A 26,844-nucleotide genomic window follows, 5' to 3' on the forward strand; every position below is an offset into this window, starting at 1 on the left:
CCAACAGCAGAAAACAGATGGTTTTGAATTGCTTCCAATGTTAAGTAAGAAAGTATTTGCACTCTCTAAGTCCCTCCTGATACCCGTATTACAGTGCACTCAAAATGCAGGAATTAAAGGTGTAAATGAATGCATCATTCATACTGCCAGATGGCCTTCATTATGTCTTTTCCTCATCCTCCTCTTTCTGCCAATTGCAGGTGACTAGCTAGCTGCAGATTTGGTTCTGAATATAAAAGCTGGCAGAGGTTTTGAGACCAAGTTCCAGTGGGAGAAAACCTACAGCAAGCAGGGGAGGTGGCAAAGGCTGTAGCAGCCTGCCTAAAGCAGTATGTGGTTTGGTGCCAAAGCAGCAGGCCTGCAGGGCTAGAGCACACCTCCATGTAGGGGATAATCCCAGCAGCCTCTGCTAGCTGGATTCCAGTGGCTCTGCAGAGATGAACCAAGCTGATCTTCTGTGTGAAATGCACCCCCAAAGGGGTTCAGTGATGGTACTTCACCATCTCCTGTATTGGGCTCCACATATTGGTGTGGGGTAATGAAATCTACCCCTCTGTACATCAGTATTAGTTAGAGCAGACCTTCATATGCCTTTTGGATTACCCAAGTTAAGATGCAGCAGTAAGATTTACCTTTTCCTCCATGACTGGCGATGACTGAAGGGACAAACAGACAGCCAGACAGAGCAGCAACCGCACGAGAAGCAAGACAAAAGAACAACCATTAGAGAGCAGAGGTATGCAGGTGTGCAGCCCTCCAACAGACACAGTGCACAGCAGCCCACACCAGGTGGCAATGTGCACTGTACCCACCACCCCTCTGCAGTGGGGGGAGACACACAGCCCCCTCCCCAACAGCTCCTGCCCAGACCTCTCCCAAGTGACAGGCAAACCCCCTCGGTGTACTTACAGTCTTATGCAAACCTGCACCTCTGTGCAGTCCAACACACCCCCAGCACATCCACAGATGAAAATGACTAAATGCATCCAAATCTGTATGACAGCCCATGGGAAATTATGCTCCTGTCTCCCCCCTGCACATCAGTGCAACACAAGACACATGTTTACCCCCATCCAGCTGAGCAGTGACACAAACCCATGCATCTGCCCTAAGTGCTTGTGCACAAGCAGGTACCACAGAGCTAACCACGCAGGCTGACGGTGGCAAGCTTGAAATGAAGGAAGAAACTCTCATCTCCCACTAGTGATGGGAAAAACCCCATCAGACAGAGAGCACTTCTTGGTTTCTTTCTCTCTCCATGGAGATCAGCAATCTGACACTTCAAGAGGTGAAAGAGGGATGTCTCTAATATGAAGAGGCAGTTCTGGATCAAAACCTTGCCCTTCAGCCCAGAGAATGGCAGTCCTGCAGTAACACTTTCCACTATGCATCTCTTTGACAGATGGTAACATAAAGTCACAATTCATATTTGCTTACTCAAAGGTTAGGGAAGGAGAATCTCATTAAAATCAATTTCTACCATCCAGCCCAACTCAAATATGGCAGGTGCACATATGAACAACCCTCAAAAAGAGGGAGGCCCTGAGCATGCTTCTGCCTACAGTACTTTTGTATTTTATTGTCCAGGTACTTCCACAGATAAATTCTTATTTACAGAAGAAGAAATGGAAAGGGAAAAGAAGTCCAACACATGTAACCCAGTTCAGCTGTAACAGAAGGATCAGACCCTCTTTTGGGAACTCAATGTGGACCTCCAGAATGCAAAGGGAAGAGAAGGATGAAGTATCACAGAATTGTTTGGGTTGAAAAAGACCTCTACAGTCATTGAGTCCAACCATCAACCTAACACCACCATGGCCATCAAACCATGTCCACAAGTGCTGTGTCCACATGACTCTTGAACACCTCCAGGGATGGTGACTCCACTACCTCCCTGGGCAGCCTGTTCCCATCCCTGACCACTCTTGCAGCAAAGAAATTTTTCCTCATCTCCAACCTATCCTTCCCCTGGGCACAACTTCAGGTGATTTCTTCCCTGATACTACAGAGAAGAGACCAACCACCACTTGGCTCCAACCTCCTTTCAGGGAGTTGTAGAGAGCAATCAGATCTCCCCTCAGCCTCCTCTTCTCCAGACTAAACAACCCCAGTTGCAGGGAATCTAGTAAGACTAAAATCTGGCTAGTTACAGAAGTTTCTGAAGATTCATGTTTTTCACTACTCCCTTTCCATCCTTCAAGGATCTTTTAGTGGTAAGCTGGGGGTGAGTCTCTGTTGCTGTCCCTTTTTATTTCTTACAATAGACAGAACTTTGGCAATCTGAATTCTGCCTTTACCAGAGCAGTCCAGTCTAGCAACAGGGAGCCACAGAAGGCAGAGGGTAATTGCACCTATGCCAAGACCTGACACTTCCATCACCCCAAATCAACTGTCAAAACCCAACTGACCTAAGCACACATTACTAACAGATCCTCACTTATTCTTCCTTTCATCTCAATACATTTATTTATTCTTAATTGCAGCTCATTTTGCTCTTTCTTCATCTTCAAACTTTGCTCAACACTCTTTTGCATTTCCTGCCACATGCTACCTCAAAAACCTTCACAACTTTCTATTTATCTGTTTCCCAGTATGTTCAATCTTTGCCCATGCTGCCCTCTGCATTATAGCCTGATGTGCCATCCCATGTCAGCCCAATAAATGATGCTCAGCCTCAGTAGATCACATGCTATGTGATCTACCACTTCTCTAATCACTATTTATGGACCAGAACTTCTACTTTGCACCCCAGGGCCAATGTTACTATTCCAGAGTATCATCAGGAAGTGTTTGGTGCCTTCACATCCCACTTAAAACAAGATGTACCTGTACTGCTAGCAATGTGACTGCAACTTCAGTGCTTTACATTTGTTCTAAAGCCTGGTTCTTTGCTATACTGAGCTTTCTTCCTACCACTGCCTTCTTTAAGCAAAGGCTGGTTCTTACTGGTTTGGTGTTCTTAAAATGGGGGGGAGGGGGCAGGAAATCAACTTCTTGAGCATAGGTGGGTGTACCGGGGGACTGACAGAGTGAGCTTCCCTTGAGGGAACAGGGGGAAAAAATTCTGTAACAGATAATGTGATTAATTGCTACAGTTTTGCTGGCTGCCACACACACAGAGAGACACAGACACACACATATTCAACACCTCCAGCCATTTTATAGACAAACCTTTCACATGCCACCCAACAATACACACATTATTTTTCCAGAGGCCACCCATCAACAGCAGGGTGACAAAGCCTAAGCTCTGTACCAGAACACATAAAGCTCCTCTCCACCAAGCCTCAGTACTCACAACTCAGACACAACCCCCTGCAAACAGCTTCAGCTACAATCTGTGCCTGCAGGATCTCACTCTCAAATATGCACTCCCACTCTGTAAGTTCTTGGATGGCATACATGACATGGAGAGGTTATGGTCCTACCTTCTCCCAGGTAGACTACCCTCAGTTTGATTATTTCCCCCAACTTGCTGCATCTTGGATCGCTCAATGTGTTCCACATAGGTCTGGATCATCTGTGAGGAGAGAAAAAGCCATGAGCCAAACAGAGAAGACTCATCTGCTTTTGTTTGATGTTCTCCAGTGTCTATTTCCAACTCCCTTTCTTTTTTTGCACATCACCTTGTCTTTGCTCTTGCCTTCTGAACTGATGATGTAAGCGAACAGATTAATCTGACACAAAATCCGACACCAAATTGTGTTGGAAATGACTCAATCTTGTCACAGAAGAGCCACGAAAGAGCACATCTGAAAATAATGTAAGATATCTCCTGGAGGCTCATTGGCAGCAGGAAATAAGGTAGTGGGATGCTATTGACAGAATCACAGAACAGCTGAGGCTGGAAGGAACCTCCTAGGGTCCACCTGGTCTAACAGCCCTGCTCACACAGAAGACCTGTAGGTCTCCCAGGACTGTTGTCCAGGTGGCTTCTGAATAGCTCCAAAGATGGGAGACTCCCCACATCTCTGGGCAGTCTGTGTCAGTGCTTGTCACCCTTACAGTACAGCCTTTACTCCTGTTCAGAGGGAGCAATCTGTGTTCAGTCTGTGCCAGTTGCCTCTGGTCTGGTCACAGGACACCACTGACAAGGGCCTGGCTCCATCTGCTTTACACCCTCCCTTCAGATACTTCTGCTGTTCCCAAAGCTCAAAAGCTCTAGGAATCACTAGTACTGTAAAGCTGAACTCTTTGATGTGACTTTACATCAGAGCCTGGATTTATTTCTTTAGAACTAATGAGGTGACCTCCTACCTCTGTGTGACGCTGATGGAGAGCATTGTACTCCTTCTTCATTTCTGACTCACGCTCCTCCAGTCGTGAAACTACCAAGAGAAGATTCCAATCACCGTCCACACACCAGGCTCTCAAAAGAAACTCAGAGGGCTCAAAGTCTCTTTTGTTAGCAACCACTCTGTAACCCACTGAACAAACAAACAGAAACAGAGCACTGCACACTGGGGGATGTGGGCTTCCTTACAAAACTCTTTCTGAGGGGGTAATAATGAAGTTTGAATTCTTTCTGAGGGGGGAAAAATCTAATCTGAACTCTTCCTGAGGGGGCAAATCATCCAGTTTGAACTCTTTCTGAGGGGGCAAAATCATCCAGTTTGAACTCTTTCTGAGGGGGCAAAATCATCCAATTTGAACTCTTTCTGAGGGGGCAAAATCATCCAATTTGAACTCTTTCTGAGGGGGCAAAATCATCCAATTTGAACTCTTTCTGAGGGGGCAAAATCATCCAATTTGAACTCTGTCTGAGGGGGCAAAATCATCCAATTTGAACTCTGTCTGAGGGGGCAAAATCATCCAATTTGAACTCTGTCTGAGGGGGCAAAATCATCCAATTTGAACTCTGTCTGAGGGGGAAAATCATCCAATTTGAACTCTGTCTGAGGGGGCAAAATCATCCAATTTGAACTCTGTCTGAGGGGGCAAAATCATCCAATTTGAACTCTTTCTGAGGGGGCAAAATCATCCAATTTGAACTCTGTCTGAGGGGGAAAATCATCCAATTTGAACTCTTTCTGAGGGGGGCAAAATCATCCAATTTGAACTCTGTCTGAGGGGGGCAAAATCATCCAATTTAAACTCTTTCTGAGAGGGAAAATCATCCAATTTGAACTCTTTCTGAGGGGGCAAAATCATCCAATTTGAACTCTTTCTGGGGGGGAAAATCATCCACTTTGAACTCTTTCTGAGGGGGCAAAATCATCCAATTTGAACTCTTTCTGAGGGGGCAAAATCATCCAATTTGAACTCTTTCTGAGGGGGCAAAATCATCCAATTTGAACTCTTTCTGAGGGGGCAAAATCATCCAATTTGAACTCTTTCTGAAGGGGGAAAATCATCCAATTTGAACTCTTTCTGAGGGGGCAAAATCATCCAATTTGAACTCTTTCTGAGGGGGCAAAATCATCCAATTTGAACTCTTTCTGAAGGGGGAAAATCATCCAATTTGAACTCTTTCTGAGGGGGAAAATCATCCAATTTGAACTCTTTCTCAGGGGGAAAATCATCCAATTTGAACTCTTTCTGAGGGGGGAAATAATCAAATCTCTATTCCCTGGTTTAGAAATAGTTGAAACTTTTTATTTTCTGGGAGGGGTGTTAATCCTTCCTATTTTCTTGTTTATAATTAATACATGAAAGAAACTCTTAGGTTCTTCCCCCCCTCCTCCCCCCCAAGACCAATCCAAACCACAGCTCCAAAGAATGGCAGACTTCCATATGCCTCTGGTTGTGTTGGTTTGGTCTTGTTTGTAAAGAGACTTTTATATATTTAAACTGAATTGAACTGAAAAGACTCAGTTCATGGATAGCTGCCCATTCCCCAAACAAGCAGACCAAAGAGCACAGAAGCAGAGTTCTTCAGCAGCATCCTGTGCCCCATAAGTGTCCTAATTTGGCATCAATTTAAATTATCCTCTGGGATGGGTGTCTCTGGCTATCTGAGGAGCAGCAGCATTGAACAAAAGGTGTTAAGGAAGCTTATTGGTGAAAATAAACAAGGAAACAAAGGAATTTGACTGCTTCTGTGACAAACAAAACAATGGGGACAAGAAGAAATGGGAAAGCAGGTTCCAAAGCTTTACCAATGGCCCAGATCTTGCATCTGGAGAAACTGAGCGTGCCCCACACAAAGAGAAGTAACAAAGCCTCTAATAAATCCTTTAGCAGGACTAGAATTTCATACCAGATTACAGATAAATTACATTGAAACAAACAAAAACTGTGAAAAGGAATTTTGAGGTTGCAGCATGTGTGAGGAAAGCAAAGTGTGTCATCTTGTCTGGTGTACAGTTGTGCTTACTCTGATCTGCATAGTTTTTAGTCTTCAGCTCCAGCTGTCGAGTCTGAAATTCAAGGTGTTCCACTTGGATTTGTAGCTCTTTCTTCTCCTGCTCCAGTGCATCTTCAAACTCTATAAACTTCTGAATAGGGACAGAGCAGAGAAAGAAGCACAGATGAGGAATAAGTGTTAAAAGGTGTTTGCCCTACAGAATCACAGAACGGTAGAGGTTGGAAGGGGCCTCTGGAGATCATCAGATCCAACCTGCCAAAGCAGGGTCACCTAGGGCAGGTCACACAGGGCAGGTCCTGCAAGTCTCCAGAGAAGGAGACTCCACAGCCTCTCTGGGCAGCCTGCTGTCACCCTCAAAGTAAAGAAGTTCCCCCCCATGTTTAGATGGAACTTCCTGTGTTCAATTTATGCCCATTATATTTTATCCTGTCACTGGGCACCACTGAGGAGAGTCTGGCCCCATCTTCCTGACTCCCATCCCTCAGGTATTTGTAAGGAGAGGAGGAAATAAAGCCAGGATGGCTTTATTCTGCCTTTAGGATGATTATAGAACATGACCCACAGGCTACAAGAAGCTCACCAGAGTGCTCTGCTCCTGACCCTGCCTCTTCTCTGTTTGCAAAATGCTCCTCAGGTCAAGCTTTCACAGATTCATGTGCACATCAGCTGGCTGAAATGCCCTCCTCCTCCAAGTATAAATACTGGGGAAGAAATGCTTCCTCTCACCCTCCTCTCTACTCTGCAGGGGAGAAAGGGTAATTCTCTGCAAATAATGCTGATCAAGAGGACATGGCAATTTTAATTAAGAAGTAAAGCCTCACTGTACTCTAAATGAGACAGACTCTGCTGTAAAGCCTTTTTGGCTAAGATTCCCAGGGAAGTAAATGCACTGCAGTGCACAGTAAGATTACTGTGCTAAATTCTGCACATGAAACAACAGACACAGCACTTGACTGCGTTCCCAGGAGCAGCCCTGTGCACATCTCCCATTACTTGGGCTGGAATAATTAGCAGTGACACTGGAGCCATCACTGTGTTTGGGAACTGGAGCTTCTCTCTGACTACGACTGAGCTGCATCATTTACTGCTCAGGCAGACTTTTTAGAACTGTCCAGCAAATCCATCTGAACAGGGAGTCACATTTCACTTCTACAGACCTGTATTTATAGAAACAATCAAATGCATTTCAGCCACCTCTTGTTTCCCAGCACTAAGTGTTCTGCAGTGCCTTTAATCTTTAACTGGGCTTTTAACTTCCTTTTCTTTCCTGCCTGAATTTACTGCATTAAGACAATTTTTGCCCCCCCTCCTCATTTTCCAGAACTAGATTTAACACATCCATGTGCCAGGTTCTGCACATTGGCCACAACAACCCCAGGCAGTGCTACAGGCTAGGGTCAGAGTGGCTGGAGAGCAGCCAGGTAGAGAGGGACCTGGGGGTACTGGTCGATGGTAGGCTGAACATGAGCCTGCAGTGTGCCCAGGCAGCCAAGAGGGCCAATGGCATCCTGGCCTGCATCAGGAACAGTGTGGCCAGCAGGAGCAGGGAGGTCATTCTGCCCCTCAACACTGCACTGGTTAGGCCACACCTTGAGTCCTGTGTCCAGTTCTGGACCCCTCAGTTTAGGAAGGAGGTTGACTTGCTGGAATGAGTCCAGAGAAGGACAACGAAGTTGGTGAGGGGGTTGGAACACAAGCCCTATGAGGAGAGGCTGAGGGAGCTGGGGTTGCTTAGCCTGGAGAGGAGGAGACTCAGAGGTGACCTTATTGCTCTCTACAGCTACCTGAAGGGAGGTTGTAGACAGGCAGATGTTGGTCTCTTCTCCCAGGCAGCCAGTGCCAGAACAAGAGGACACAGTCTCAGGCTGTGCCAGGGGAGGTTTAGTTGGATGTTAGGAAGAAGTTCTACAGAGAGGGAGTGATTGCCCATTGGAATGGGCTGCCTGGGGAGGTGGTGGAGTCACCATCATTGGAGGTGTTCAGGAGAAGACTTGATGGGGTACTTGGTGCCATGGGTTAGTTGATTAGGTGGGTTGGATTGGTTGATGGGTTGGACACGATGATCTTGAAGGTCTCTTCCAACATGGTCTGGTCTATTCTATTCTATTCTATTCTATCAACACCCTTCTTCCACTATGAAGGAGTCATCTGGGAGGCAAAACACTTACTTCTTAATTACATTTTAAGACTGTACAAGGTTTTAGACTTTGAAGTACATATTTTTTAACTCTGAGATGTCAATGAAACACTGAAATCCCTTAGTCACTCCATGGCTATCCATCACCTGTTTTAATGACTTTTGAGTGATTTACAAAGATCTGGTACTTTTCAGATTTATTCCAGGGTAACAGTATCATTTCAGAGTAAAAATGGGTTAAAAAAATAAATCCTGAGACAGCTACACAACTAAGGGGCAGCAGTTTGGAGGACTGATCAAAGCTGTGCCCACCTCAGAACTGTTTTCCTGCTGTATTCTCCACCTCCTTGCAGGGTTTTGCTGGAATCACTCTGTGCTAAAGCTCAGCTGACAAACTCCTTTAATTACAGCCATGGGCTAGAGCCCCATCACATCAAGCTGGCTCAGCCTTCACTACCCTCTTGACTCAAGATGCCTCCCTGCTCCTAGTGCTCCATTCACAAGCATGCCACCCAGGCCTGGCAGCAATGAGGCTTTTACCAACAGGAAAAATGAATGGACTTGTATGGAAAACATTCACAGTTTTCTCTGTTAAGCAGGAAGCAATAGAAGGTACAAGTGCAGTTTTATTCCCACTATGTAGGTCATCTTTAATAGGATTCCTGGATTTGCTGCTGCTGTTATGGTTTAATTCAGAGGAAACTGATTGGAAGATTAAGTCTTCTGCAAATATGGCTCAGTCTTCTTACTCAGTCCTGTCTATTTACAACCTAAAAGTAATCAAAGAATCAGAAAACTAGAAATCAATTGACCATTTAGAGAAGAAAGGGACATGAAGACAACATTAAAAATTCATATTAGCCTAAGTACTCTCAGGGCAGAACAGCATTCCAGACAAATGGACCCCAGCATATCCTCTCCTGTCTGCTGAAGCGATCAAACATCTGTGCAGAGGGAGCCAAGGGCTCTCTGAGGCACCTTTTAGCTTCTCCTGTATCAGAAGCCATCTCAACTGAGGTTCTCCCTGTGCCTCAGAAGGTATGAAAGAAAGTAAAGTCCCAGATCCAGAGAGGAGTGAACAGCCAGACCAGTGGGATGAGGAGGAGAGGTCTCACTGTCAGGGCGGTCCCCAGAAAAGCATCCTCCTGCATGAGGAGATGGCTTAGCACATGCTATCATAGCCACTCAAGCCCTCATACTAAAAGTGAGCTCTCACCACAGCACTCAGGAGGCTTTATATTTTTTTCCATGAAGCCAGCAGCAGACATTTCATACAGCATCAGGGGAAGAGCCTTACTAGCCACTACAGACTGCTAAGAAAAGTGGAGTATGAAACTGCTATGTATAAAAATTACTCATATGGATTTTCTTCTACTAGCCTCTCTCTCCAGATTTCAAGCAGGCTAACTAGTCTGTAACAACCCAGGATTGAGCCAAACAATGGCTTACACACTAGACTTTACAGGGAAAACACCTGGCATAAAATAATCTTAAGGAAAAGAATGAGTGCTCCTCTGAAAAGCAGTAGGACAATGCACATCACTTGGCTTCCTGCTTCACTGCCTTTTGCAAAGGAAGAAAATTACTAAAAATAGCCTGTAATCAGAAATCATCACATCAAACCAGTGACAGATCAAGCAGAGAGCCAGAGATGCACATGTACACACAGCCCTGATCTATGGTGGCTGTTGGTGTGTGCCATTGCACTGCACACCAAGCAATGTGTCAGGGCTTCAGCCTCAGAGCCCTTCCTTGGCTGCAGGAGATGGCTGGGTGGAAGGGCAGCAGTGCTGGGGTGCAAGGGCAGCAGTGCTGGGGTGCAAGGGCAGCAGTGCTGGGGTGCAGCAAGGAATGCACACAGCCAGCCACCACCAAACAGCTCTGCTGGTGTGCTGGCAAAGGGCTCCTGCTGCCTGCAGTGTCCCAGAGGAGGTCACCTCGTCTGCAGGGAACCCACAGACAAGGCCATGCTGCCTGTGTAGTTCTCCTCACAGCTTCTTGGCAGCACCTAATTAGGCTGGCAGTTTGGGGAGCTGTGTTGATAGCATTTTGCCTCAGAAAGCCATGACAAGGAAAGAGGCCAACTCCTGGCTAGTCAAACCCAGCCTGCTCAAAATCAAGTTTCCAGTCCTATTATCAGGCCTGATGCTACTGAGTTGTGCACACCACTCAAGGTGAAGACCTTGTTCTGCTCTCTTAACAGGAGCCATTTCCCTCAACAGCAACTTCAGGAAGATTACTCTGTTCCAAAGCAGATGTCCACTGGGAAGCATTTGACACTCAAGAGAGCAAGTCACTTTCTTATTACAAATCCTGTAAAGCAACGGGCACAGTCAGACACCAACAATGCCAGAGCTTCAGGAGCAGAGTGCTACATCTTTTCACTTTGACAATCAGAAGAATGATTCTCAGGGAAGATCAACCTAAGCACCAGCTGTGGCTAACATTTAACCAGCTGTGGCTAAATGTTACTCAAGGAAAAGGAGGATGGCTGAGTCTGTGAAAAGCACTGGGCTGGCCAGGTGACAGACAGGCACCTCCGTGCCAGCAGAACACGAGGCACAGGCCAGCTCACCTGCCTTTTCCAGCGAGGAAACAGGAAGTCTGGCTCCAACATCTAGGAAGTATAAACCAAGTTAGGAGAGGCCCAGTTCCCATTAAGAGAGAAAAGCCATAAATATTTGATAGAGTGAAAACCCAGTTGAAGTAAAGGACAATTCTGGCACAAGAACAAACCAGAAAAACCAGGTCATGAATAAAAAAGAACAACTCCACTGCAATCCTGAAGAAGGTAAGAGCAGAAGCAGGAGACATAGCTAATGGTTTTAAGACGAAGCTTGATACATTTATGAACTGGATTATGTAACTCAATTGCCTGCAGTACCAAGGGACAGGGCATGCTGACTCAGAAAGTCCCTTCCACAGCTATTGTCCTAAGTTTCCAGTTAAGAGTGGGTGTCTTTCTAAGAACACTGGAGACAAAGCAGTTACAGACTTGGTGCAAAAATTACCATGTGGTAAGAAGTCTGGAGGGATCAAGTCTGGAGGGATCAAGTCTGGAGTAACTCAGCTTTAACCAAGAGAGTCCCCAGTGCTGTTACCACAGGCACTGCAGTCACACACACCGCTGATACTAGCAGTCCCTCCTATGTGTTCACAGACAGCAGGCTAAGTGGGTGCTGGACACCCATCACACTGTGATGTGCACAGACCTCCTGCTTTACACAGTCCTTCCACACCAGTCTGTACTATGACTGTACTGGACACTTGGGCAAACTCAGTTAAATCACACACTAAATACTCATTTGAGGTAACTTTCCTTATTTCTAGAGTGCACATGCTCAAGTGGAGAGCACCCAACAACCACCATCCAAACTCTCCCTTCCCTATTTTTAGCTCTGATTTTTTTTTCAGGTAGGACACTGCATTGTTGAAGTCAGGGACCTGCTCCCTGCATAGCTTAGCACCAGCATCCATTCAGGGAGATACAAAAGACTGATGCACTGTTTTTTAATGCTGAACAGAAAGAAGAGCCTGGATAACAATGGAAACTGAAACAAACAGTAAAGGAATGGACGTTTTAAAAAGGAGGACAAAAAATATGCAAGCTACCACTGTAAACTTTTCTTCCTTTGTGAGGACTGAAATATGTCTGTATGTATTTCTCTATCTGGAATTATGGTGCAAACTATGTGGCAACTTCAATCCAAGTCAGGCTGAAGGACTGAAAAGGGAAGAACCCAAAGGGGTGAGCCCAAGGTGGAGCTGGTACAATGCAGGCAGTGTTTCAAGTATTACAGAAATGCTGGAGCTGCACACAATGCTGCTACAAAAGGGGGCTGTGATGAAAGGTTGTGTTAAACCACATCTGCCTTGAAAGGGTTTTTAAATCATTATTTACCAATCTGAAAAACTGCACCAATGAGAGCAGAAGATTTGCCAACACCCCAGTGCAAGAACAGCCAAGCAGCCACTGAGACTCCAGCAGAACAGGTTGCAGGCTGGTGGCAAGGGCAAAGACCACTGCCTGTGCACCCATGGCAGGGCCCATAGAATAGAATAGAATAGACCAGACCAGGTTGGAAGAGACCCTCAAGATAATTGCGTCCAACCCATCAACCAATCCAACCCACCCAACAGCTAACCCATGGCACCAAGCACCCCATCAAGTCTCCTCCTGAACACCTCCAATGATGGTGACTCCACCACCTCCCCAGGCAGCCCATTCCAATGGGCAATCACTCCCTCTGTATAGAACTTCTTCCTAACATCCAACCTAAATCTCCCCTGGCGCAGCCTGAGACTGTGTCCTCTTGTTCTGGCACTGGCTGCCTGGGAGAAGAGACCAACATCCGCCTGTCTACAACCTCCCTTCAGGTAGTTGTAGAGAGCAATAAGGTCACCCCTGAGCCTCCTCCTCTCCAGGCTAAGCAATAGAGGCACAGGCCCCACTGAAGCCACAGCCATCAAAGAAGGAAAGAAGCTGACAAGCGTTACCAGATGGACAACCTCAACACCATGGCCATGCTCAACGTGGCAGTCACTGCAGCCTGTGATGGCTCTCAAGCTGAGCATGTGGCAAGTGATCTGCTGGCCTGGGATATCCACAGAGGTGACAAGCAGTGAAGCCAGAACCCCTGCACAGCACTGGGCCACTGCAAGCCCTATCTCCCCCGTGCAGAGGTGCCACAGGACTTTGCCAAGGCACCACCCTGGGAAACCCCTTGGAAGCACTTCCTGGTGATCCTAGCAAGGAGGGAAGATCCCTGGGGCACCTACTGCAAGGTGTATATATAAAACAGTAGATAAAAATAGCCTTTTACTTTAAATGTAAACATAAATGCTCTGACATTGAGTGTGAAAGCATGGCAGTATCTGCTGAAGAGTATCATGTCCAAAGCATGAAGGAAGAAGTATTATTTCTCCAACAAAACCTTTCACCACTTTCTAACAAAATGGAAATCCAGTTAAAAAGTACAACTAATATCAGTCCTTAAGCACATGTGTCAATACTCTATCTCCCCCTTTTATATACACATAAGAGTCCAAATGGCTCCAACCAGTGAGAAGCAACTTGTCTTTCCCAGACTACAGAAAAGCACAAGGTGATTAACAAAATAAAGCAGATCCTTCAGAGTGGGAAACCTCCATTTAGATAATTCAAGTCAGCTGCTGGAGCTTATTTTCAGCCATTCTGGTGTACCAAGGATAAAAGTGATACCAAATCCAACCTAGTCCATCCAAGAAAAGCTTTGTGTGCACAAAGCTACCAAGCCACATGCACTTCATGCAGCTGTAACACTCAAGAAGACAAATTCTTGTGCTGCTTGCAGCCCGCAAAGCCAATCAGATCCTGGGCTGCATCAGGAGAAGTGTGGCCAGCAGGTCGAGGGAGGTGATCCTCCCCCTCTACTCAGCCCTGGTGAGACCCCACCTGGAGTACTGTGTCCAGTTCTGGAGCCCCTATTACAAGAGGGATGTGGAGGTGCTGGAAGGTGTCCAGAGAAGGGCCACAAGGATGATCAGAGGGCTGGAGCACCTCTCCTATGAGGACAGACTGAAGGAGTTGGGGCTGTTCAGTCTGGAGAAGAGAAGGCTCCAAGGTGACCTAATTGTGGCCTTCCAGTATCTGAAGGGGGCCTACAGGAAGGCTGGGGAAGGACTTCTCAGGATGTCAGGTAGTGATAGGACTGGGGGGAATGGAATGAAGCTGGAGGTGGAGAGATTCAGGCTAGATGTGAGGAGGAGGTTCTTCCCCATGAGAGTGGTGAAGCCCTGGAATGGGTTGTCCAGGGAGGTGGTTGGGGCCCTGTCCCTGGAGGTGTTTAAGCCCAGGCTGGATGAGGCTGTGGCCAGCCTGATCTAGTGTGGGGTGTCCCTGCCCATGGCAGGGGGATTGGAACTAGATGATCCTTGTGGTCCCTTCCAACCCTGAATGAAACTATGAAACTATGAAGAAGCAGGGTCTGTTAAGCATTAGGCCCAAGTGAAGAGGCCATGGGCATCCTTCTGGATTTCTCTCAGTACTTTTTTGTTATCCCCATTGCCTGCACCTCTCCATTCTAAAGGAAAGGCTATTCCTAGCAGATTGTGTCTTACTGCACCTTCACAATCCAAAGGGTAAAGCATTGGTAGCTCCTCAGATCTTCACAGGAAGCAATCCTGAGGTGCCTCTGAAGCTGTACAGAACTTTCCCCAGTCCAGCAATTCTTTTCTGAAATACTCAGCAGAGAGAGGCTGCTGACATCAGATCTTACATAACAGTATGATTCTGCTTCCACAGCAGGGGCTTGGAATTGAACCCTCTTATGGGAGGAAAGCAAACTTCTTTTCCAGTCAAGCTTCAGAGGAGCTTTGTAACTAGATTTGGGAAGGTTAAACCTAGATCATGCAGAGAAAAAAAAATAACAGTAAATGGCTGGACAGCCAAGCCCAGGGAGTTGTGGCAAAGGGAGTTAAATCCAGTTGGAGGCCAGTCACAAAGGGTGTTTCCCAGGGCTCAGTACTGGGACCAGTCTTGTTTAATATCTTTATCAATGACCTGGGTGAGGGAATTGAGCGCACCTTGAACAGGAGTGTTTATCTGCTTGGAGACAGGAGGGCTCTGCAAAGGATTCTGGCCAGGCTGGATGGATGATCTGAGGTCAACTGTCTAAGATTTAACAAGGCCAAGGGCTGGGTCCTGCATCTTGGGTCACAACAACCCCATGAACACTCCAGGCTTGGGGCAGAGTGACTGCAAACTGCTCAGCAGAGAAAGACCTGGGGGTGCTGGATGACAGCAGCTGAACATGACCCAGCATGTGCCCAAGTGGCCAAGAAGGCCACCAGCATCCTGGCCTGGATCAGCAACAGTGTGGCCAGCAGGAGCAGGGCAGTGATTGTCCCTGAGCACTGCTGAGGCCACACCTTGAGTACTGGGTTCAGAAAGTGGAAATGGCCTCTATTTGTCCCAGGAGAGGTTTAGGCTGGATATTAGGAAGAATTTCTTTGCTGTAAGAGTGGTCAGGCATTGGAACAGGCTGCCCAGGAAGGTGGTGGAGTCACCATCCCTGGAGGTGTTCAAGAGTCATGTGGACATAGCATTTGTGGATGTGGTTTGATGGCCATGGTGGTGTTAGGTTGATGGTTGGACCTGGTGATCTTAGAGGTCTTTTCCAACTTTAATTATGGTGTGATCAGAAATACTCCATTACATCCAACACAAATCAGTGGATATTTCACTGGAAAAAATAAGTAATCCACTCATGAGCTTCTGGGGAGAATACCGAAACTTAGCAACAAGAAATGCAGCAGAATGGGAAGGCAGATCCAGACCAAAGCAGTCACTTAGTACCATCATCACCATGCAGTACACAACTGCTTGAGATTTAGTAAGCAAAATGCTACTTAATGTATCAGTTACTTGGAAAATCTCTTAACTCTGAAACCACTCACTCTGGTTTTAGCTCTCAAAAAACAATCTATGCAGTTCCCTTAAGTCACACTGGAGAACATATGCACCAAATTAAATGCTGACAGCAGCAGCTTCCTCTTGATTACACCACCACAGGCAGCTCTACAACGAATATCACCGGCTCTGCCTGCCCACTCTTCAGCCTGAAAACTGACCCCTGCCTTCTCAACTGCAGCTCTACAGCAGAGAGAAACAGAGCTCAGCACAGGAGATGTGCCACGTGGGCAAGCAGCAATTTTCACCCTCTTCCAGCCCTGTGCATGCAGACATTGTGCATCTGCACACCTCTGGCCTTGCCACCCATCTCCACTCGCTGGGACACACCGAGTTATTCATCCTTTAAACAGGTCCTAGTGTCCCACTTTCTGCAAGACACAATGTATCCTACAGTGATTAGCAACTCCATAAAAATAGAGAGGATTCTGGGTTAGCTCATCCAACCCAGCCAGTTGGACTCAATGATCTCAAAGCTCTCTTCCAATCCAGGCAATTCTGTGCAAACATCTACTCGGATTGGCGAAGGGGGAAGCAGAAGGTACTTCTCCATATGTGTGCCACATCACCTTGTATATACTTCTTGCCAATGTGCTGCTCATAAATGTGCTGCAGAGAAGCCCTTCCAAGCACAGAATCCAAGGATCAAGTATTTCAGATGTGCTCTGAAAATGAGGGCAAAAAAGCTGACGTGCCTCTAGGCCACACACCTTGAAAATACCCACTCATTACCAGATCAAAGTAACTCACTCTCCTGGTTTAAATTGGGATGCACAACTGCCATGTACAATTTTCTTTTGGGAGAAACCCAGCCTGTGTCTGACAGAAAACCTTTCCACAGAAGATTGCTGATGGAAGGGCAGGCAAGTCTGCTTTGATGCTGCCACATGATTTACCCTCTCCACGGGAGTGAGCACAGAGGCAGCTAACATCCATGCCACAAAGCAGAGTGGCTGAGCGTGGGATGGCCCAATCCCAAGAAGAATGGAAAAGAAAAGTAAGAGCCTGAAACTGCTCCTGTCAGACCCAGCTAAGCATTGCTCTTGCTTTGAACAGGTCCCTTCAAATCAGGGTGCTGGGAGAGAAGGCAGACACCCACCAGCTCAGGAGCAAAAAGCTCAGCACTTCCCACTGACACTTGAACTAAAGCAATCTGTCCTGCAAAACAAGACCCAGCTTCAAGGATTATCACTCTGGACCCCCTGCAGCCCAACTGACTGCAGAGTGAACTGCAGACAAACAGAACACCACACTCAAAGCAGCAGGTTTGAAGGCTGCCCACCTCCACTGCACACCACAGAGGAGTTGCAGCATTTGCTGTGACCCACGCACAGCACTTCCAGACGTTTAAATCAGCTGTCAATCTTCCTGGCATCCCTGTGCAACCTCAGACCGATGGTCTACCTCCTTGAAAGCCTGGCCTCGAACTGAAATCACTTCCTGGAGAAGCAGAGTGGTGAGGTGGACACACCACACATCCTGCTGGGCCTGACACAGCAGTAACCCAGGGCTAGGCACAGGAAGCAGGACACAGGCTGAGCCTGTAAGGCTCACGCACACAACCCAAGCATTTGAGTCCTGTGGGGCAGTCTCCTGGAAATGCCAAGCAGGTTTCTGCTGGGAAAGGCAGGAGAGGATCCAGCTGGCTGCTCAGCCATCACATCACCACCTGAAGTCAGTGCAAAGCAGCCACCTTCCAACAAGCACTACCCATGTGAGCTCCAGGACTGTGGAGGAAGACTATGCAAGAGGGCATAAGGACAGGGACAGAGCAGCCTGGGGCACTCCACACTTCCTCCTCAGCAGCATGAGAGGATTTAGACTGCTACAACTTGCTGAACGCAGCACGACAAAGGATGATGATGGAGATGTGTGCATCTTCATCCTCCTCACCACACAAAGGGAAGGAAGGTGCCAGGGTGCCTCTGCTAGGTGTATGGCTGCATCCTTCTCAGAAAAGGGAAGATTGGTGAGGGATTTTTCTTGCAACTTCAGCCATTACAGTCACTCAAGTTCATCTGCAATGGCTGGAAGTCTGACTCGCCCAGATCTTGGCGCTTCTCTTACAAGTCCACCTGGGAAACCCCATTGCTAAGCTCTGCCTTCACATGCCTACCACCTCCCAACAATGTCCTTCAACACAAAGTGACCACAGAGCATCCTACTTCATCCCATCAAGAGAAGAAAAGGCTGTCATCAGAGCCCATTTGGGGATTACAATTTCACTTATGCAGGTAATCCTGCTGAGGGGAAACCCAGCCATCACCTCAGATCATCATCAGTCATCACCTAACATCCAGAACACTGTCTTGAATTGCCCTTTAAATAAAGTAACAGCTCACAGTGCTCACAGAGATTAATTTTACTTCATAGGCAATTTCTCCTGACACAGACTGATGGTTATGAATATCAGTGAGTTCCATAAGCCTGAGTGACATCAAGAGGATTTGGATGAAGGATCTGTGTTTGGACATACATATTTTTTTTCCCCCCTCCAAGATTAGTGAGAATAAAGTCAGGTTACCAGATGGCAAGGACTGATGTGCATTATGTTTGGAAAGCCTGGTTCCTCATACAGAGGTGATTTAGAAAAGCATCTCACAGGGTCAGTTTCCATTGCCTGTCACAAATCAATGCTGCCAGCTTGCTTTAAATTAATTAAACTGCTAAACTGAAGAACCTCCAAATTGATTTCACCTCATCAGTGTGGGTTGAATACCATTTATCAGAACGAGAACAACCAATCAAGCGCTTTCAGCAGGTGGCTTTCCAACAACTGTTTGTCCTCCAACAGCATCTCTAATATGCTAAAAAAAAAATCTATCATTCTGACATTAAAAACAAACCCCCAGACATTCTGCACACACATTTTATGAGGGGAAGATCACAAAAGCAGAGAGGACAAGCTGCTTCTGCATTTCCAAGAGCACTTGTTCCTTTGCCTAAGCCCAAAGCATCAAATCTTCCTTTTAGCTCTTAGCTTGCATTTGGTGCCCCTCCATCAGGGCAGGAGAAGGATCTCCCTCTCGCCTGCATCTCAAAGGGACGCTGACTAATGTCACCAAGATGGATCCTGTGGGAGGTCCCAGGACCAGGCCAGCACATTCTGCATCTCCCAGGATGCTGCCAGCCTGGGTCTCCCTCCCCGCTGCTTACTGCTCCTCACCTTGCTGCTGCGGGAGTGCTCACCAAGGGAGCAGAGAGAAAAGAGCAGGCTGCAGGATACTGAAATCTGGAGAGAGGAGGGGTGCTGCTGCTCTGAAGCCTCTGCAGACACTCTCTTCTCTGGTGGTATGGGAAGGACAGGAATCAACCCAGAACTGCAGCACACCCTCCTTCCACTTTGCAGAGGCACCTCTTTGACCTTCACATCTGAGCAGAGAAAAGGCATCATTCAATTACCTCCCAGCAAATGGCCTTAGTGCATCTCCAGGGAAGGAAAGAATTCTCCCTGTCACTGCTGTCTGCACTAACACCAATCCTGGTCCTGTGTCATGAGATGTGCAAGGGGATGTTAAATCTTTGCCTTGTGATCCTTTCTCACTTTATTGCCACATTTTTTGTAAGGAAAGGCACACTCAGAATCGAAAGATTGCCACCCTTCATCTGATGGACATGGTGCTCACAGGCCAGAGCAGTGATGAGTAAGTGATTCTTACACTACTGGTAAGTGTATTTCACCATTTAAGAGGGAAAGGAGAAAATTAAGAGTTGTTGTAACTAATGTTGTCTACTTGCATGTGAGTTTGAAAGACTGGGCTCTCCAGAAGAATAGTAGCTTGCTCCTTCAATATATGTTGCTGAGCTTTAAACATAAGCTGCACTATTCTGATCAGTTCTGAATCATGTTTGAGTGATATCACTGACAAAAGCCACAGGATGAAAAATAGAATACTGTTGTCCCCATGATTTAAAGCCTGTCTCACCCAGACAACATGGGACCACTGCCCAGAGTCTCACACTTGTGTTGCTTTTTCCTTCTGACCAATTAAATGGCTCTATCATGGAGCCAAGTAGGGAGGAAAGCATCACAATACGAATCTCACATTTGCATGTTCACTACAAAAGATCATTACAAATACCACAGCACTCCTCTAGAAAATGTTTCTCCAGGACAATCACAAAAGAGAACTTCAGAGTAAGCTGAAGAAACCTCTAACAACACAGATTCCGCTGCTCGTTCTGTTGGTGAAAGCTGACAGTGCCCAGGGGAACGTGCCAGGACAGTGCCACCCAGGAATGGATGAAGAGGGGTGTGAGGAACAGTGACAGATCCTGTAGATAGATGGCTGTGCAGCACGCCTCTATGTCAGTTCCTTTTAACTGCATGTAGCAGAGAGGATCCACACAATGAGCAAGGGCTGTCTGCTATTCCCTAATGCCTTCCTCCCTCCACACTATGAGGTCACCCTCAAGCTGCAGAAACTCCCACTAATCAGCTCACTGCGAGGTCAGGTTTCAGGGTGGGGAAACTGAGAGTACCCTCCCTAGCTGGGATGCATTTCACAGAGAAAGAAAACACAAGGGAAAAGGGTACAGAAAAGCAGAAAGTGATCACAGTGGAGGACATCAGACGCTGGAGCACAGAGCAGCACTTTTACCCCCTCCTCACCATCTTCTGAGGGTGTTCAAAAGAGGACTGGATGTGGCACTTGGAGCCATGGTTTAGTTAGTCATGAGGTGTTGGGTGCTAGGTTGGACCTGATGATCTCTTGAGGTCTTTTCCAACCTGGTTGATTCTGTGATTCTTAAGGGGATGTGTATGACAGAGGGGCAATGTTTAAAGTATCCTTCAACAAAAGGAGAAGAGGGGAGGGGTTCAAAAGCCTTTCTGTTAGTATCCAGCACTACAGACAGCAGGGCCACGAAGGTGGTAAATGGACTGGAGCATCTTTCAGAGGGGAGGCTGAGAGTGCTGCTCAGCCTGGATGGCTCATGGAGACCTTACCAGTATATTTAAGACCCTGCTGCAAAGCAGTGAGGATGAGAGCCAGACTCTACTCTGGACACAAGGCAATGGGCACAAATTAAGCACACCAAATTCCAGCTGAACACAAGGAAGCACTTTTTATCTTTCCTTTTGTTTACTCTGAGGTCAAATACTGGGACACTTAGCCCAGGGTAGCCAAGAGGCCCAACGGCATCCTGGCCTGCATCAGGAACAGTGTGGCCAGCAGGAGCAGGGAGGTCATTCTGACCCTGTATGCTGCACTGGTTAGGCCACACCTTGAGTCCTGTGTCCAGTTCTGGGCCCCTCAGTTCAGGAAAGATGTTGAGGTGCTGGAAGGTGTCCAGAGAAGGGCAACAAAGCTGGGGAGGGGTTCGGAGCACAAGCCCTATGAGGAGAGGCTGAGGGAGCTGGGGTTGCTTAGCCTGGAGAAGAGGCTCCTCAGGGGAGACCTTCTTGCTCTCTACAACTACCTGAAGGGAGGTTGTGGACAGGCAGAGGTTGGTCTCTTCTGCCAGGCAAGCAGCACCAGAACAAGAGGACACAGTCTCAAGCTGTGCCAGGGAAGGTTTAGGCTGGAGGTGAGGAGAAAGTTCTACACAGAGTGATTGCCCATTGGAATGTGCTGCCCAAGGAGGTGGTGGAGTCACCATAATTGGAGGTGTTCAGGAGGAGACTTGATAGGGTGCTTGTTGCCATGGGTTAGTTGACAAGGTGGTGTTGGATGATAGGTTGGTCACAATGATCTTGAAGGTCTCTTCCAACCTGGTCTGGTCTATTCTATTCTATTCTATTCTATTCATAGGTCGCCCAGAGAGATTGTAGTTTCCATCTGTGGATGTGCTCAAGCTCTGATCAGACATGGTTCTTGACAACCTACCGCCCCTGCTTGAGCAAGAGGCGTGGGACAGGACGATCTCTGGCGGTCCCTACCAAAGTAAACAATGTTGTGGTCCTGTGAAACACCATAGCATGCATGGAGTAATTACCCTATGTTCACAGAGAATACAGAACAGATGGAGGAAAACAAACCCACCAAAAACCTGGGGCAATCCTGCATCCTCCCTAGCTTGGAGGTCATGGAAAACTCAACCATTGTGCACTAAGCCCTGTAATCACAAAGACTGACAGCACCACCTCATTTCAAGGAACTTCTATTTTCAATCCACTTGCCTCAGTGCTTCTGCTGCCCTATTTTAGGACAAACAGAAAAATATGGAGCCACTCTGCCACCCAAGTGTTTGGAAAAGAAAGCAATAACTTGATTTTGGCAAAGATTGTTTGAAAAGATAATACATAAAATGATCTCAGAGCAAGAGACAGCAGAGCCCTGAGAAGGCAAATTTGCTTTAATGGCATTCAGCCACAGAGAAATGTAAGCTGCTAGAAGCAGCCTCAGCCTAACAAAGCACACCTACTGAGTCTGTTGGGGCACAACTTCTGCATAAAGATGAAACAGCAAGATTTGGTGCTTCTGCAGCATTGCTAACAATGCAACACAAGCTATGTTTTTATGCCAAAGGCCAATGCCCACTTGTGGTTTCAGTTACTAATATCAAGTAATTGTAACACAGGGTCTTTTGGTGTGATACTGGAAGAGAAGAATGGATCATTCTTAAAACTCCAACTCTCAGTACCCATACCCAGAGAGAAATCAAGACTGGGGTCAAATCCTGCTCCAAACTGATTCTCCCAATTAAAAGTGAACATCTCACCCCGGGACTCGAGAGGCAGCACAGGAGGCTGAACGCATGGGACAGCCCTTCCCTGGTGACTATAGGCACTGCCACAGAACAGCAACCCACATGCTGCTGGGAGAATAACTTTCCTGTTGGTTGATCATTTACAATTACCTGCTGGACAGCAGAATTCTCTGCAATAGATAAGATTTTCACATCCATGACACGTAATGCACTGCACAGAAAGCAGCCTATGGGCAAGAGGGGCAGATAAATAATGGACTTGCAGAGGACACAGAGGATGTGTATTCCCTATTATGATCGTGTAACAGGGAGCATGTGGAGGCAGAATCATCATCTGTTCTCATAAAGATCACATTCTCTGTTGCTCTTTCCCCTTGAAGAAACTTTATTCCCCATTTATATCAGACTGAGCACAAGGATGACAGAGCATCATCATTAGGAGTGCTTTTAGAAACCCAGCAAACAGCATCCTGCCACAGCTCCTGCAGGACTCTAACTGTGGTTGTGACATCTGCTTCCAGAAAACACATCCCCTGTCTAAGTGAGACAAGAACAGCAATGCACCCCAATCCAAAGATGACCAACCCAGCTCCTCTTGGAATGGTCATCTTCAGCCAGGGGTGTGTTGCTGCCCTTGAGTCTGTTTCCCAGCTGGAGCTCCATTTCTTCCCCTCACAAACAATACACTTTGTATTTCTCAGAAGCTGCACAATGCTCTCTCTGTGCAACACTTAGTAAGCAAAGTCTAGTGTACTCAGAATGATTTCTCAATCCCTACATGCATTCAGAAGAACTTTAAAAGATTATGCAGAAAAACTACTAGTCCATTGAGACACAACTAAAACTCAGGCCCAAAGCTTTCGCTGACTGGCTCTTGGTATTGCTAACGGACCTCAAGCGTCCTCCTCATCAGGCTGGCATGATTCTTCCACGTGACTATTAAGCAGCAAGAGCAGATCAGTGAAAACACTGCATGGTGCTCTACATTGTGCTCCAGTTCAAAAGCTGTTCCATTAATTCCCATTAGCAAGTCACAAGTCGACCCCTAGTAAGACTGCTGAACCTTGCATCTTCTGCTCTTAAGTCTAAAAGGTAAAATGACAAAAGCACTGAGAAATTGTGTAGTGAGACAAGGATGAGGTGATGGTGATGGACTCTTTCCACTACCAATGCTTTATCCCAGTTCACAGACTATCACTTCCCAGAGGCTAAAGAGCAAACCCTACGGTTCACAGCCCTCACTCGTGGATGTAAAGATGCTCCTGATTTCCATAGTGACAGGTGCAGTTTTTAAGCCAAACTTAAAAACTCTACAAATCTAAGCTCTGGCCTTGGCATATGGGCAGCAGACCCCAGTGGGAGCAGAGAGCACTTTACTTTCCCTGTTCGGTCTGTGTCTGAGTATTTGTAACGCTAGGATTTTCTTTCCTGTCCATCAGAGGAGATTGTTCTTCTCATGATCCACTTCCACACCCCCCTCCCAGCCGAGCAGCTCCAACATGGCTCTCATGGAGCAAATCCATACTCCAGGAAACTGCAGATACCAACTTGGGAAACTGCTTCATTAAAGGCTCAAAGTGCAGTGTTGGCAAAGGGTTTCCAAGATCGGTCGCTACGCTCTGCACGTCCTTACCGCTGCAGCTCAAGGCCTTTCAGCGCTCCCGTTAAAGAAGCTGCACGGCTGCGCACAAATTATCCATTTTTACAAGTTGTTTTTTTTTAAACCACAAATTAGCACAAACGCCAAGAGCTCCCTGCGGGGATGGCAGTCCGAGGCCAATCCTTCGAACCCACCCAACTGCAGGTATTTTTTGTTCTTCTCTCCTGCTTCACCGGGGCGCATCAGCCGCAGCGGCACCTGCCCTCCCGGCGCCGCGATGCTGCAGGAGGCGCCGGGCCCGCGGCCTGCCCGGGCCACGGGCACAGCTCCCGCGGAGGCGCCGGGCGGCAGCGCCGCGTCCCCGCCGCAGGAGCGGACGCGTCTCGCAGGGCCCGGGCCCGCACCCGGGCCGGCCGCCCGCCCGCGCATCCTTTCTAGAAGGTACCGCCGGCCGCTGCCCCGGGGCTCCCCGCCGCCCCGCCCCGGGCCCGCCGCAAGGGCCGATGGCGGCGGGAGCCGAGGCCCCCGGGCGGGCAGCCCCGCCACAGCCCCGCGCCGCCCCCGCGGCCTCGCCCGCCGCGGCCCTGCCCGCCCCGCGGCAGCGGCGCTGGGCCCCCGCCCGGCGGGCGGCCAAGATGGTCGCGGGGCGGCGGCGCTCACCTCCTCGGCCTGCTTGCGCAGCGCCTTCTCCCGCTCGTACTGCGTGAGGAGCTGCTCGTTGTCCTCCCGCAGCAGCTCCAGCTCCACCTCGTGCTCCTGGTTGTCAGTGAGCACCGAGTCCAGGTTCTCCAGCACCGTCACCACCAGCGGCATCAGCTCCTTCACCACCTCCTCGTCATAGCAGTGGATCAGCCGCTCGAACTCGCGGTAGATGCTGTTGGCGAGGCCCGAGACCCGCTCCGACATCACCGACCCGGAGCAGTAATCGTCGCCCGGGTACCCCCCCACGCCGCCATCGTCCAGCTGGATCTCCAGCATCCTGCCGGCCCGACAGCCCCGCACCGCTCCTCCGCAGCCGCTGCTGAGCTCCTTGTCGCTGTCTCCGCCGCCAGGCTCTGCCTGCCCCGCCCCGCCCGCCGCGTCACTGGCCGCGGGGACCGGCTGGGGCGGAGCGCGGCGGCACCGCCCCGGGAGCCCGGCCGCCCACCGGAGCACGGTCGGGGGACGAGAGCGGAGGCTGTGGGTTGACCGCGCCGCCAGCAGCCCTGAGCGCCATCAGCACCGTTCCCGCTGGAGACGCAGCCCCCTCCCCCAGCACCGGCCCGCCGGAGCGCTCCTCCCGCGTACACCGCAGCTCACGCCCGCCCGTGCGCAGCTGCTGCCGCTAGAACCTGTGGCCAGAGCCGGGCTGGCGCCGAGGTGCCCGCTGCAGGCAGGGCTCCATCCAGCCCGGAGGCTGTTCGCGGTGTCCCCCGGCCCTGCGGAGCAGCATGCGGCAGCGGTACAGACGGCACCGAGGAAATCCTGCACCTGGAGGCGAGCTGCAGACCACGCTGCGTGCCGGAGAGCCATCTTCTCTGCGACCCACAGGAGCCATCTTCTCAGGCCCACGGAAAAGAGCGGGCAAATCCAGCTCTCTGGTCTGTTCGGTTCATCCTGACTGAGATTCAGACTTGAGTAACTGCTTCCTAATGTGGACCCCAAACCAAAGGATTCAGCAAACATAAGTTGTTCCAGGCCTGGATATGTTAACAAGCTGCGAACTGGAGAGGTCTTTAAAGTAAACGTTCTGCAAGTCACTAAATAGGCTGTTTCTAGTCACATTCTCCATGTCTCCATTTCTCCATCAGCTAACAAAAGCCTAAGAAGCATTATCTAAGCTGGATGTTGTTCACTCTGAGGGTTAGTCAAGTGTGGGTCTTCCTGTGGCTGTAAACCCTCTTCCTCCCCCACTGCTCACCCTACCACTGGGCACTTTCCCCTCTGCCAGCCCTTCAGCCTTGGTAGTGAGCAGCACACATCTGGTGTCAGCCTCTGACAGCAGCAGCAGCTTGGCAGCAGCAGAAGCTCTGGGAACCCCACGAGCCTGAGGGAAGGCATTGTCTTGTCAGTAAGAAAATACAGAGTCATGAGAGGGATGTGGCAAAATATTTTACTTGATTGCTATTAATGCTCCTGTTTCCTTGTCACTAAACACATTTCACTGTGTTCTCTCACGTGGGGCAGTCGCTTTGAAACGATGCAAATACTGCCACATGCTTTCTTAAGCATTAAACTCAAAGGACTGTCCATAATACTTGAGGAGTCCTGAGCCTGAGATCTTGGCAGTGAGAAATCCAATAAACAAGAGCAAACATGTACCAGAAGAGGCTGTTTGTTTTAAGATGGCAAATTGAAGCTATGAAATCAGGGGGGGAAATCAGGGGGGCATGAGAACAAGGGTGGGAGAAGGACCTAACACTACTGCAGTAAACTTCCTGTAAGGCTTCACTACAATTATCTGTGTAGCTTTTAAAGGAGGGACTAAACCCAGGACTTCTGAGAGCTTGATGATGTAGCAAAAGCTCTGCAGGTTTGGAACAAATTTGCAGGCAAGGCAAATGTTAGGATGTTAGGTGTAGGAACCAGGTAATCATGCAAATGAAAATCAGAATGGCTGAAACTCAAGATCAGTGGAATCTGAGAGAGTACAAGAGACCTAATAGGAGACAACATTAAAATCATATATATTTACCAGGCAGAACCTAGAGCAAAGCTTG

At 48.3% G+C, this 26,844-nt stretch overlaps 1 protein-coding gene across 21 annotated transcripts in view; it reads right to left on the bottom strand.

Annotated features, from left to right (window-relative positions):
• Window positions 1-25,189, bottom strand: part of MAPK8IP3 (mitogen-activated protein kinase 8 interacting protein 3) — a 67,522-nt gene extending 42,333 nt beyond the window's left edge. For all 21 annotated transcript variants that reach the window (XM_068146993.1, XM_068146985.1, XM_068147001.1 and 18 more), the window contains exons 1-5: window positions 24,806-25,189; window positions 6,317-6,437; window positions 4,258-4,328; window positions 3,429-3,520; window positions 633-656 (exon numbers count right to left, since the gene is read on the bottom strand). In XM_068146993.1, coding sequence (XP_068003094.1) covers window positions 633-656; window positions 3,429-3,520; window positions 4,258-4,328; window positions 6,317-6,437; window positions 24,806-25,123 — 626 coding nt within the window. In that variant the 5' untranslated portion in view covers window positions 25,124-25,189. The remainder of the gene's footprint in view (window positions 1-632; window positions 657-3,428; window positions 3,521-4,257; window positions 4,329-6,316; window positions 6,438-24,805) is intronic.
• Window positions 25,190-26,844: the final 1,655 nt, after the last annotated feature.

This window comes from Melanerpes formicivorus, unplaced genomic scaffold (genome assembly GCF_026170545.1).
Source record: "Melanerpes formicivorus ecotype bairdi unplaced genomic scaffold, bMelFor1.0.p_v2 SCAF_14, whole genome shotgun sequence".
NCBI classification, from domain to species: Eukaryota; Metazoa; Chordata; class Aves; order Piciformes; family Picidae; genus Melanerpes; species Melanerpes formicivorus.